This window comes from Triturus cristatus, chromosome 12 (assembly GCF_964204655.1).
Source record: "Triturus cristatus chromosome 12, aTriCri1.1, whole genome shotgun sequence".
Lineage (NCBI taxonomy): Eukaryota > Metazoa > Chordata > Amphibia > Caudata > Salamandridae > Triturus > Triturus cristatus.
Window position 1 is genome coordinate 291,821,423 of NC_140595.1, and position 14,426 is coordinate 291,835,848.

Below are 14,426 nucleotides of genomic sequence, written 5' to 3' on the forward strand. Positions count from 1 at the left end.
TATTTTGGTCAGTCTTAATGGAGATAAGTAAGCCCTGTGGGTAGTGAAATAATGATTCCTCCTAAGCCAAGCTAGTTTTACAACAGTGAACAGGATGTTAACGGAAGTTTGCCACAAGTCTTCCCATTGTTCATATGGCAAAAAGGCTCCCCACAGTTCTTCAGCTAATCTAAAATCTCCATCAATAGCCTCCTCGATGGACCAATAAATGGAGGAAACTTCTTTCTTTCCCACCGGTCTTATCACTAGTTGCTCCTCAAGGGTATTTCCTATGCCTATGGTTTGTTTTAGGTTCTGGGCCCAACTCTGCAACTGCAAGTATTTAAACCTAGACATGCTCTCCTCTAGCCTAATGTGGAGTGACGACCATGATGTAAGTGAACCGTCAGGCGCCAGATCCCCCCACACCTTTAATCCCGCTGTTCTAAGTGGTATAGCTAATTTATCTTTCAGTCAATCTGGAACCCCTGGAGAATCCCACGGGGGGCCCAACTAGAAAAGTAATTAAGACCAGTGTATTGTTTAATTCTAGCCCATATTCGAGCCATCCCCAGCAAAACTTTCAACCTGATCTTTTTGAAGAACTTTTGATCTCCATATTTAAAGAGGAATCCCTCCTGCGACAGACCCACACCCTTTAGCATAGCGGAGAACATGACCCCCACCCCTGAATGATAAGGGGTTTTCAGCAGCATTCTCGAGTGCGACAACAGGAAAGCCCAGGCATAGTACTGCAAGTAGGGGAGAGCAAGACCCCCTTTCTCCCTCCTACGCCTTAGCTTCTTCCAGTTGATTGCTTGCTGAAGCTTATCTATCGCCAATTTTTCAAAATGTAAAGGAGTGGTGTTAAAAAGAAAAGTGATTTTTGGTAGTATAACCATTTTGATCAGATTAATCCTCTCCAGAATGGTCAATGGGAGATGGGCCCAAGATTTCATTCATTTCTGGCATTCCCTAGAAAAATTTGCCAGGTTAGTCCCTGAAATCTTATCTATGTCCTGAACAATCCTGACCCCCAAGTACCTTATGTCCCTCTTGGTCTGGTGCCGGCACTCCGGTAGGTTCCATGACATGATTTTTGTTTTTTCAGCGATAACCTCGTAACCGGAAACCTGCCCAAAATCCTGTGCCAACCTAATGGCCTGAGGAAAAGACCTCTACGAATCAGAAGAGAGGATCAGAACGTCATCGGCATACAGAGCTACCTTCCTCGCCCATGCCCCAAACTTGAATGATAAAATACCAGGCTCTTCTCTTAAACGCTGAGCAAAAGGCTCAATGTATAGGTCAAAGAGGAGCGGGAAGAGGGGGCAGCCCTGTCTGGTACCCCTGGTGATCTTGAAAGGGTTGGTCAATATGCCATTTACCAGTAGTCTCGCCAAGGGGTCTCGGTATATGAGCTGAATAACTCGACAGAATTTTCTACCAAAATTAAATTTATCCATTACTGCCGAGAGATATACCCAATTAACCCTGTCAAAGGCCTTGGTGGCGTCTAATGTCATGGCTAGAAGAGGAAGTGAAAAGGTGGAAGCCAAGTCTATTGCACCAACGAAATCATAAGTGAGATCAGCTAGATTCCTGCCTCTCACAAAACCCTTCTGATCGGGATGAAGCAGATCACCCGCCACTGCTCCCAGCCTGTCTGCCAGGATCCTTGCATAGATTTTGTAATCTGCATTCAGCAGCGAGCTGGGTCTATAAGACCCACAGTTCGCCAGATTTTTTCCTGCTTTCAGGATCAATGAAATAGTGGCTTCTCCCCATGAATCCAGGAGCCTGGCATCCTCAGATAGTATCTTATTAAAGAGTGCTGTCAAAGTCGGGATTATTGCCTCCCCCAAAGATCTGTACAATTCATCTGGCAGCCCATCGGGCATTGCAGCCTTTCCTCCCTTACAGGCAGATATAGCCTTCCTGACCTCTTGCTGGGATATATCTAGCTACAGATCTTCTCACTGGAAGGAATTTAGGGAGGTAAGCTTACTCCCACTTAACCACTCCATGGCAGTGGTTTTATCCACTACACAATCTTCTTCATATAGCTCTTGAAAGAAAGCGAAAAAAGCATCCCCAATCTCTTCGTATGCGGATAACACAGTAGTCTTATCCTCGCTGTCAATTTGTTTTATCAAATTTTGCGTCCTATCAGACTTGACTTTCCACGCCAGAAGCTTACCAGCCCTCTCTCCATACACAAAATGGGCAAGCTTACTGGCCTCCCATCTTTTTATGATCCTCGTCTGCATAATAGTATCCAACTGATCCTTTAGACTACCTAATTTAACCAGATGTTCTTGGCACTTTGCAGGGGCAGTCTCACTATTCAAGCTCAACTCTACTACCTTTATCTCGAACTCCATATGAGCCACCTCCTCCCTGTGACGTCTATTTTTGTAGCACACCCTGCTTGTGATCATGCCTCTTAAGAAAACCTTCCATGCATCCCACACCACGAGATCTCAGCCGACCCGATATTCATGTTTAGAAAACACTCTGTTTCATGAAATAAATACTTGGTTTCAGATTCATCGAGGAGTAAAGAGCAATCAAACGTCCACCCCTCGATTGTACTTTCCCTACCAAAAGTAAGTCCATCCATACAGCTGCATGATCTGATAAATGAGGAGTCAAATAGCCAATGTTCTTGACTTTACCCCTAAGGTTTGGCTGACCAGAATGTAATCGATCCTTGACTTTTGGCCATACTTGCTGTTATAAAAAGAGATTCCTGGCTGGGAACCCGACCTGTCTTTCCAGATATCACAAAGTCCGGTCTGTGCCATCATCGTTTGAAGATACATCCGAGACTTGGATAAAAAAAACATTAGCTCTACTACTTGGGGACTTGTCCACCTTGGGGTTAAAACTATGTTGAGTCCCCCACCATAATAACTTGGTCTGGAAATTCCGCAAGATTTGAAAAGATAGTTTTCAGAGAGGAGGGGTCATCTTGGTTGGGGCCATAATAGCCCACCACCATCAGCAAGAAACCTTGAATAGACAATTTTGCGATGACTCACCTGCCACATGGGTCTACCGTTGAATCTAAAATACAAGCGTTTGCTTGCCTTTTGATCAAAATAGCTACACCCCTGATATCAGCACTCTGACTGGAACTGATCAGGTGTTCCACCGACTTTACATTAAAAAAAAACCAGACATTTCTTCTTTTAAGAGATGGGTTTCCTGAAAGATAATGATCTGCGCAGTTGAGTCTTTTAGATACTGCAGAATTTTAGCCCTCCTGGTTTTCACTCGCAGGCCATTAACGTTCCTGGATAAAAACTGGATGTTGCTCGTGGAGGTTTAAACACCAGAACCGTGAGTGTATTAGGTCTCCCAAAGAACCGATCCCAGACCAAACGTGACAAAATCAAGCTAAAAGGCGAATGAGGAAATTGTTTGTTTTTTAACCCAATGCTCCCCACCCTGTGCTCCCCCCACTTCCCACCTACTCCCCATCCCTCTAGCCCCCCCTGGAGAACCCTTCCCCCATTTACCTGGACTGATAGTCCAGATTCTGCCCACCGGGGGCAACCTGCTTTGTCCCTATATACTCTAGTGCTTAAACAAGATGAGAGGCTAGGACCCTGAGACCCTACCTCCAATTTCCCTTAACTATGCTTCTCTAAATGTAACCTCATAAGCTTGTGTTAATTAATAAACCAGTGTTTCTTCCTTATATCTCTGGTATCTGATATCCCAGGGAACTCAAAGCCTCAAGTGCGTTTAGATCCACCCTCAAGAACCCCGGGGAACCTAATACAAGTGATATTTATAAATACCAGTAACAAATCTATTTTGTAGCTTTACCAAGGCTGTCCAAAAGCTTATCTGCCTCTTGCAATGATTTTATGTTGTACATTTTGTTGTTGTGCATGACTTTCAAGAGTGCAGGACATTTTAGCTGGGCAACTGCACCAAGGGGCATATTCTCAAGGAGCTATCGCCGAGTTTACAGCACTTTATCACAGCCAAAGTTGCGATAAATGTATCGCCCCATTCACAAGCTGGTGTTACCAGCCCACAGCACCAGTTTACCCGCGATAGCAGCCTCAAAAAATATCGCCACAGAAGACCCCCGCAACTATAGCTAATGAGATGCAGAGTAGGCGTTCCCGTGCCAAAAGCCGCGACAACACCACTCCACAACATTCACAACAACCAGCCAAAACTGCGATAAGAACACAAAACAGGCGCGTCAGCAGCAGGAAAATAACACCTGCACTGACCTGGTGCAAAGTCGGACCACAGTCTGCACCACAAAATGGAGCAGAGCCCACAGCCACATCGGAATGGCAACAGATGCCATGGAGCCACTGGTCATGCGGTCCGGACACCCTGGCTGTACTGCACATGTTGGCCCTTGGTACCCCCCAACTAACCCCCGACAGAGTCAAAGGAGTCACACTGCCAGCAACATCCAAGTCCCTCACACCTGTGCTGAACATCACCATCAGCCTGGTACCCCAGTCCCCATACGTCCAACACAATGCGTGGGATCCGCTGGAGACCAAGCAAGGACCATACGCCATAGCTGGATGCACACACGTGTTGGGGCAACCCACAGCACACATGTCATACCTGTGCCCCCTGCCGACACAGCACAAAATCACCGCAACAGAAAGCACACCTCTCCTCTCACATCAATGTGCAGGCAACAACCGAACACCGTGGAACCTCCACCAATGTCGCCTCTAAAACCCAGCCAGTGTGCATGGTCACTTCATCCTCCGACAGTCCATCGCAACCAGCGTTCCCAGGATGGCACCAAGGGAAATGCACAACCCCTTGGCAAGTTCCAAATAAACACCCCACCCACCTCAACTCCAGAACCATGCAACTCACAACTCTGGCAATGCACACGTCACAAAATCACAACCAACTTGCAAAACAACATGCCCACCCACCAGACACGACAGAACAACTCACAATGGTAACTTGGGCAAGCTGTGAACATGAGCCATCAACAGCATGGCACCTCAGCCACACACTGGCCCAATGTGGGGAGAGGTGGCAACCAGGCATGTGTTAAGGATGCAGGAGAACCATGATTGGGAAAGTACACAATGCCAATAGTGGCGGAGATGACAGACCGCAGTATGCAGAACACACACATATCCATGGCGACATACACCGCTGGTGCATGGAGTGTAGTGGACAGTGGACGCAACCATGTCACCCCAGGCAGCGGGGGAGTTCGTGGAAATGTTGCCTGTTATGTCCCCCCTGTAAGCGTGAGCGGAGTGGGATGGCCCGGCTTAAGCCAGGCCAGTTTAGGGGTGTGAATAAAAAGCATGTAGACCTGGGCATGGTACTCTTCCGGAAAGCACAACGTCTCTGCCAGGGTGGTGCCTCTCACCACGCCACGAGGCGGACACCATCCTCGTGAGCAGAGTTGCCTGTGATCCTGTGCGCCTGCTGTACCCCGGCTCGCTGGACCCCGAACCCGTCAGGCTCGCCTCTGCGCAGCCAGGCCCCACTGATCACCTCCGACACCGACGTTTGTCATGGAGGGCCACCACGTGCCTGCGCACGCTCCAAGCCCGAGGGCCGCAACATTGGCAGCCTCTCAGACCATCACAGCCTCCACGACACAGGCCCGCTTTAGTCCTTTCTCATTGATGAACTCTACTGCCGCCTCCAGCCTACACTACGGTCAAGTAGGTCACACATTTGGAATTGAGTCTTGATCACACCATGGCAGTGAACATTATTTAAGACAGAGTTCATGTCACTATACTTCCTTCGATGTGGTGCCACCAAGTCTGTGCATAGCATCACAACCACACGTGTCTGTGGGCCTACACGGACTAGTGCCCTCGGCCCACTCTGCGCACGAGTAGGTCACATAATTGGAACTGAACATCGATCATTCAAAGGCAGAATACATTTCATCGCATGCAAGGAGAGGCGTAAGAGGATGACGGGAATAGGATAATCGTTACAGAGGTGATCGAACACTGCCGACAACTGCCCTGGTGTCACTAACTCTGTGCATCGCGAGCCAACAACAGGTGGGTGTGGTCCCCTGCTGACTACTGCCATCGGCCCACACTACGGCCAAGTAGGTCGCACATTTGGAACTGAGTCTTGATCATACATTGTCCATGTACGCACAAAAAGGAAGATTCAACTTCACTGTACTCCCTTTGGTCAGGTGGCAGCAACCAATTGCATAGCATCCCAACGACACATGGCTGTGGGCCCTTGCTGACCGCTGCCACCGGCCTACACATGGGTCGAAAAGGTCACCACACCTTTGAATTTAGCCTTGATTTATTTGTGGCAGACTTCATGTCATTGTACAGGCCTCATCACAGACTGCATCCCCTTTCAGCCCGGTGCCATTATGTATTTTCCCCGAGACCCATGGACACTTTCTGGTTGGACTTTGGTGGCAACTGAGTCCATGGACTTAGGGTTGTCGTCGCCATCATGGCGGTTATATTGACTTTGTGACGAAAAAGAGGCCGTGGCATTCCACCCCTCCATTTGCTGCTTCCGGACAGCTTCCACCCTCTGCATCATGCCCTGGAGGACACCTTCCACTGTTCCCCGCAACCCTCCGCAACATACACCTCGGACATTGATGAGGACCCGCTCAATTCCCATGGCCCATCTGACTTCACCACAAGTCACCATCCCGTGGCTGGGTGCCTATGCGGGCCACAGTGCATCCGGGGCTACTAACTCTGTGCCAGTCAGGTCCGGGAACCCTTCTTCTGAGATATTGGATGGCCTCTGAGGCGATGGCCTTGGGCTCATCAACGCCATGTGTCTGTGGCCCTGCGCTGTCCGCTGCCTCTGGCCTCAACTGCGGTCCACCAGGGCTCACACATCAAATCGAGTCCTGACTGGCCCAGACTTCGCATCACCTCAGGAGGCACACGCCGCCACCACCGCCAGGACCACCTCCAACCGCCATCTGCCAGACTCGAAACGGTGGTCCTGATAGACTGACGAAGTTGCTCACACCTGTCGTGGATGCCATCATCAGACGGATACCCTGCTCGGCACTCCAGGAGCCACTGACTCAATGCACCGCAAGCCACTGTCCGTTACTGATTGAGTGTCGTATTGTTGAGAGTTTGCGCATCAATGTCACCTCAAGCAGTGTGGGAGACCCGGGACGTTGATGAGGAAGATGATGCAGTTCTAACACACCCCACTGCATCTGCATCAGGAATGTCTCGAAGGGATACAAACCAAGACTTTTTCTTCACATGGGCGCGCTCAGCTGTAGTGCCCCAACCTCAGTGCACTGCAACTCATGGACACTTTTGTTTGCTCATTGTGTGCCCTCTAGACTTGCTCAGGCTACCTCCATGATGCTCCGCAGTTGTCCCCGTGATGCTGGTGTTGTATGTTTATGTATTCATTGTGTTAACTGCTGTATTTGTTGCCAGAACCAACAACTCCCTGAGGGCTGGCATGCACCCACCCCACACACATCCAGCACAGGCGTCACTGTACATGCTGCCCTGCCAATAAAGGGGCCTGGGCGCACATGCCCGTAGCCAGTTCAACATAATATCTGCGTGTGTCCCTGTGGTCTTGTTGTATGCATGAGGGCTCAGGGCCCTACGACATTACATTGTGCTGTGTACAGCGGATGCAGGCATGTCACCGCATGCATTGGCTTTGAGCTTGGACAGTAGCTTTGTCGTCATCCACTCGATTTGTAAGGGTAGTGGCCTGGGCCGTCGTACGCAGGGCCAATGTGGGTGTGTGACTGATATGTGCGTGCCCCTGGGCGTGGTTGTGTACTGTGAATGTGCATCTGCATGTGTCTCTATGGCAGTGTGGGTCTCCTTTGTGGGGTGTAGGTGGTACATGAAGGGCAATAGACACCAACGTATGTGATCTAGTTCGCCTTCCATGGGTTGGGACCCCACCCACACCTGTTGGGCCACCTCTTTTTGGCGTGCTGACACATGGCATTGGGGTGCCATGTGTGGATGGGTGAAGTGTCATGAGCCAGCTGTGCTTGCGAGTGCTTCCTGCTGTGTGGTCTGTTGCAGCCTCTGTGTTCTCCTCTAAGTAGCTTGGCTGCCCGGGTCCTGGTGGTGGGTTGCGTGGGATGTCCATGGGCTGTTGGAGGCCGTTGGTGTCAAAGGTGTGGTGGTCCTCTCTGGCATCACAGATGTGTTGTCTTCTGTCCTCTGCTGGAGGTGTTGTGTGCCCCTCTGCAATGTGAAGGAGAGATGCATGTTGACATTGTGTTGACATGTATGTTGGCGCATTGTTCTGGTTTACATGCAGATTGTATGACACTGTACATTGTGACTGTTTGGGAGGTGCTGACTACTGCTGCGGGACAGTGTACATTTGGACTACATGACGGATGTGAGGTCGTACGCGTACATTTTCATTTCACGGTTTCCTGCTCTGTCAGATGTAGTAGGCATGTTTCTGTGCATGTGCGGAGCCAGTTGTGTCCTCTGTTCTGCAGTGTTGGCTTTGTGCATTGTGCCATGTTGTCATCAATGTGGGTGTGCTGTTCTTGCTATGTGTGTGTGCTGCAGTGTGCCAGGGGGTTGAGGGACATGATCCAGGGTAATTGTGGGTGTGCAGTGTGCTACACCTCATTGTGCATGTTAGCCATTGTGCCCATCTCCCCCCGTCCCCCCAGTCCCTGTTCGTTACTCTCCTTGTTGATGTTGTGTCAGGTCCTCTCGAGCTGTGTCCGTACTCCCTACTCCTTGCACCGTGTCCACAACGATAACTGTGCTCTTGGTTTCCTCCAGCTCCTCCTGTGGCGCAGGGATGCCACCTCCTGTCGCCATTGCTGCCTTCCTGTTGGCAGCAGGTTTGTGCCTGGTTTAGGGTGTCACGTCATTCCGGCGCCTCTTGGCCTCCTCGATTGGCCTCCTCGGCACTCCGAATGCATTCTAGGTGCCTGCTTGTGGTTCAGTAGCTGGTAGTGTTCTGTCACCTCTGTGATGCTGGTCTTGTTTTCCTGCAGTCTGCACCCCGTCTTCCTCTCCCTCTTCTCCTTGGCCTTCCCCAACTCCGTTGTTCCTTGTGGTGGTCTGTGGGAGTTGTGGGGTTCGCGTTGGCCTCTGTGCTGGGTCAGGGTGCAATCATGTTGCTACGTGCTTTGGCTTGTTTCTGGTGTGTTGTTTCTGTGGTTTTTATGGTGCATTTTCCCGCCAGATGCGTGGGATTTGCAGGCCTGTGGCTGGTTTTCGATACTTTTTGTACAGCGATTGGCCTCATTGCATGATTTTTTGCGTTTCGCTTTTTTATGGCGTGGTATTTAATTTTGCGCGGCCATGTGACGCGTTATCTGGTGACTAATGCATGCTACCGTCGCGTTGTGAATACTTGGTTGGCACGGCGTAATTTTCCCATGATGGGCTGCGATGTTGAGAGTTGCTATAAGCTACTCTTGCGGTAGTTATCACACGTTCTTGTGAATATACCCCCCAAGTTTCTTAAAGTCGTCCAGTTTCCTGCCCAGCTCCCATTGCCTGTCCAGAGTGACTCGAGCCAAGTCTGAGCAGATTTCATAGGTAAAGTGGGTTTCAGAGACTTTTACTTTAAAGCACCGTTAAGGATCTTTTCCTTCAAGGAGAAAGTGAGAAGATTTATAAGAATCTTCCTAGGTTATGTCCGATTAGGGTGTTTCCTGTATGTCCTTCTTCAGGTCCTCTTCAGATTCTTCAATCTGAACTTATTCTCTTATAAGGGTTGCAATGAAGGACTTAAGATCTTCCCCCTCCCTCCCGGAACATTCAAGAGACGCAGATTATTTCTCCGCGAGTTGTTTTCTAACATCTCAAGCCTGTCTCGGAGCACCACCTCTTCTCTCTTAGGCGATGCAATATCTGTTCTAGCGGCTCCCAAGTCACCACTATGTTCTCCCACTGAATTTTCCAAAACCACTGTCCTGGAATTTAGGAGATCGATTTTCTTCTCTAACGGCTCGCAGAAAAGCCGGATCTCCCCTTGGTTTGCCTTGGAGACAGAGAAACCCTTCCTAATATCTACCGAAAAGGGAAGAGAAGAGGGCCTCAAGAGAGGCCACTGAAGACCCCACAATTCCATGTTCCTCGGAGACTTTGCCCAGCTCTGTGCTGTCATTATCCGCCATGCTTAGACAGGCTGGGGTTTTCTCTCCCATAGAAACGCTATTTATGTCCAAAACCTTAATTTGGACCGGTACAGAGGTTGTAGATACAGTTTCAGGTGAGGTTTGTGTAGGCAGAAGGGGGCCACCTGCCGCCTCCATCCTCTCCAAAAAAGGGCCTTAACTCCAACTGCCCTATTAAACTCTTCCTTAGGGCCTCCCCTTGTTTAACCACGTCCAACACTACTGGTTGCACTTTAAAATATGACCATAGAGATGGCGTAATTTTGACTCTCAAATCCAGTGGGTTACTTTTAGCTCTGACTGCTTTAATACTCCTGCCCTTGACCTCGCAATGCTGAAAAGTCGAACAGCTGCTATCAACGACTGTAACCGGGGTGGCACTCACCTTCCCCTGAATTTTACTGTCACTTATAACAGATTTTCCATCCAGGGGCTTCACTTTTACCGACCTTTGCGCCCCTCCACCACTTTTCTTGCCTCTCCTAATACTTTTTGTTGTAGGCACTGTGTTATTAGCAAGGGTAATGCTTAGATTGTCTCCCCCCTACTGACCCTCCAGTACCTGCTTCAATTGTTTTTGCTGTGACTGTGGCTGTGTGGAGAGCAGCACTAGCTTACCGCCTTCAGTAATAAGCATTGCACTGGCAGAAGCTGCAGTGGAACGACCACCCCCTTCCTGCCACCCCTGCACCTGTTCTTGTTCCAGTTGTTGTCGTCATGGCTGCGGGAGGAATGGCAAGAGTCCTCTGTCCTCAGGAGGCAAAAGCACGTCCGACTGCTTCAGAAGAGCAGCCCTCTCCAGTGTGGAAGCAATTCGTCCTGTGCTGCCTCTGCCGGTATCAGCCCAGAGGAGCCCGCAAGCTGCTGCTCTGCGAACCCTCCTCAGCTCTAGGGCGGTAGCAGACCAACACGGCAAGTCGGCGAATGCACCAACACACATCCCCTTGAAAATAAAAAAAGAAGCAATCCTCGTCCCCCACACGAGAAAAGAAAGAGGCAAGTAAAGACCGCTGAAATCAGCTAGCAAGGCTCATGGGAAAACGATTCGCAGGCCTCAGCCTCGCCTACGCATCAGGCGCGGGACAGAGGTGCCTCCGGTGGCAAGCGGCAGCTTAGCCAGCGGCCGCCATGTTCCCCTCAAAGGTGCTGTTCCTCATTTTCTCAGTTTATTGTATTGTACATAGTGTTAAACCTTGAAAAGAGTTTTAATGATGAATACGACAATAGTACTTTCATATTTACAGAAAAAACCATAGGTTTCAGGGACATTATAGTTAAGAAATTAGCATTTAAAAAACCTTATAAATTCACTGAAAAAACATAGATTTCAGGGATGTTATAGTTAGATAGACATTTCACTCGTACAAAACCAGAGAAATTCAGCCGTTATAGTTAGTTGAGCTAACTATAACTTGCGCCCCCGCAATGCACTGCTGATGACATCACATATTACATCATTCTTGACATGGTCAGTGACATCACTGATGACATCTCAAATGTATATATATACGTATATACACACACATATAATTTTAGATACATTTTTTCTTTTTGGAAGGAAGACCATCGACCTTTATTTTATTCATATTTTTTTTATTAAGGCACACACCCCCTTATCACCCTATACCCCTACTTACCCCTAAACATCTTTACCTCCTCAGAACTCCACCCACCCCAAAACCCTTAAAGTATCCTTTACACCCTACACCCCTACCCACAGCTAAAGCCAAATAAATACCCCTACCACCCTATGCCGCTACCCACCCCATACACTGTGTGTGTGTGTGTGTGTGTGTGTGTGTGTGTGTGTGTGTGTGTGTGTGTGTGTGTGTGTGTGTGTGTGTGTGTGTGTGTGTGCGTGCACACACACACACACACACACACACACACACACACACATTCTATCTCTTTCTTACCTTGCATGGTGAATGATGCAAGGTAAAGGCATTGCCTGGTAAACAGAGCATGGTAAAGAATTTTTCCCCTCAGAGTAGGCTTCTCTGAGGAATGTTTTTGGGTGATTGTTAGAACTGTCCCTTTTTCTTGTCGGCTCATTTATGGGCTGGGCATACTATTCAATTCAGTGCTTATGATTATTGGTGCGGCTCCCCTGTAAGTGAAGGAAAAGTTCCTCACCTATAATCCTAGTTTTCTTCCAGAGGGATTCTAATCATAGTCATAAGCAACCTTACTTCCTTAGCGGACATGAAATACTACAGTTTTCATCAATGTTTCACCTAGGATCCTCCAATCTTCTGTAAGAATGATCTGACCTAACTGTCACCCACAGGGCATGATGGAATACTTTGTGTGCTGTGAGGTTCTTAAAGGCTGGGTGTCCATTTTTCGTCTCTGGGCTTTATTTTGCAGCCTATTGGTTAATTTTGTCTTTCATTCCCTTTTCATTTTTTGTTCAAAAAATGTTTGTGAAAGATTTTCAATGGTCACTTATCATACAGTAATAAATAGCTCCTTTTTTAAAATGAGAATAACATGAAATGTGGCATTTTTGATCCTTTTATAAGCTGCAAATATATGTATATACATATATATATTATATCTATAAACATAATTTTAAAGTGCTCAGTGATCCCTTGTGTGGGTGGGACTATTCAGTGCTTCTGACAATTGATGAGGATCCCCTGGAAGATAAGTATGGAGTTACATTCTCAAATTAGATCCTGACTTGGTCTACCTCCAGGAGAGCCACGTCCTCCATAAAGACCACTTTCGTATAAAGCATATGTCATATCCAAATCAATCCTGGGCTTCACCCAGGATTGTTAAAGGTAGAAAGAGTCAATGAGGACCAGAATGTAAAATTATGGATACTCTATCAGAATACAGGCTTAACTCTCCTTAACATCTATGCACAAAAGAGAAGGCAGGAACACTTTAAGTCTGCCAAGGTTCAGAATTAATACTGCGGTAGGGCGGGGCAAATCAGCCATCCAGTCAAGTGAGGCTGGTTTGCCCCCTTTTATTGCAGAATTAAATTCTGTGAACATGCACCATGGAAATGAGGCAGAATCTGAGAAATAAATAAGTACGTATTACATGACGTGCTGGGAAACATCACAGATATGTGTGCACTGACAATGCACCACTACTTTGGGGATTAATTTCCAATTCTGCATTTGCTGGTAGAAATGTCACCATCCACTTGAGAAATAGCAGAATCTCCCATCCAAAAGAGCCTCCTACAATGGCAAAGACAGATAATTTGATGGAGAAACCTTTGGCCCTGCTCTATACATGCGGTATTTCTCCAATGCCATTGTGGCAGAGGACCAACATAGTGGCAGACAGAAGAATGCCAGAAAACCTATAAATCAGGCTACATTTAGTTTGTGTTTATAATCTGTAGCTTTGTAACAGACAAGTATCACTTCTACGGTTCCGTCCAACACCAGAAGAAATGTTGATCTTCTTATCACAGTAAAGTTACTGTGGCACAAATTATAACATAGCATATATGAGTAGTTTACGGTACTCACTAAAATGGGCTCTAATACCAGCACATTGATTCAGCTTCAGTTATTACATCACCCTCTGTCTAATGCCAACTCTAACATCAGTCAAACACTTTTCATGATACAAAGATAAAATCTAACACTGGACACCATGATGAATTGCAGAGAATTATATGTTTACCTTTGAATTATGACACAGGAAACAGAAAAAAAATGATAGGATACCTGACCAATCATTACAGAGAAGGCAAACACTCCCATGAAGTAGTTGAGGAGCTGGAAACACAGTTCGAAGAGCGTCTCTGGGTCGGGGAGGCCACCAATGGTGATCAACGTCTTCACAGCCCAATAATAGCACCGAATGTAGCTGTGGTGAAATACAAAGGCATTATTTTTCGTTGATGACAGAGTGCCTGTATATGCGGTGTGTATTTTACAGACATCTGCATACTCTGGTTTAACATTTATAACTCTCTCCAATTTATTTAAATTTGAATCACCACTTATTACGGGGATGCAATCATATTTTCAGTGCTAGAATATTGGATGAGTGCCATGGAATTGCATTCATAGGCCATAAAAAGCTAGTCACAACCTGACATATTTGTTCCCTGTGTAATAGTGGCATGAGGTAAATCCCTTGAAGCTGGAAGGGATCACACTCAAACCAAAACCAATCACAAAATTGCAGGCAAGACTGAATGGCTCTGAAGGGACTAGAGTGACACAACTACATCATAGATTTGATACTCTTGCAACTTGCAGAAAACATAGCTTGAGCTGCGTATTTTAGCAAGGACACAAAAGTTGAAGGAGCATGAGGGTCTGAATATCAGTTTACAATTGGAAGT

At 47.5% G+C, this 14,426-nt stretch overlaps 1 protein-coding gene across 1 annotated transcript in view; it reads right to left on the reverse strand.

Annotated features, from left to right (window-relative positions):
• Nucleotides 1-14,426, reverse strand: part of CNGB1 (cyclic nucleotide gated channel subunit beta 1) — a 958,531-nt gene that overhangs the window by 241,554 nt on the left and 702,551 nt on the right. The window contains exon 32 of the mRNA XM_085637063.1: nt 13,801-13,942. Within this exon, the coding sequence (XP_085493189.1) occupies nt 13,801-13,942 (142 nt within the window). The remainder of the gene's footprint in view (nt 1-13,800; nt 13,943-14,426) is intronic.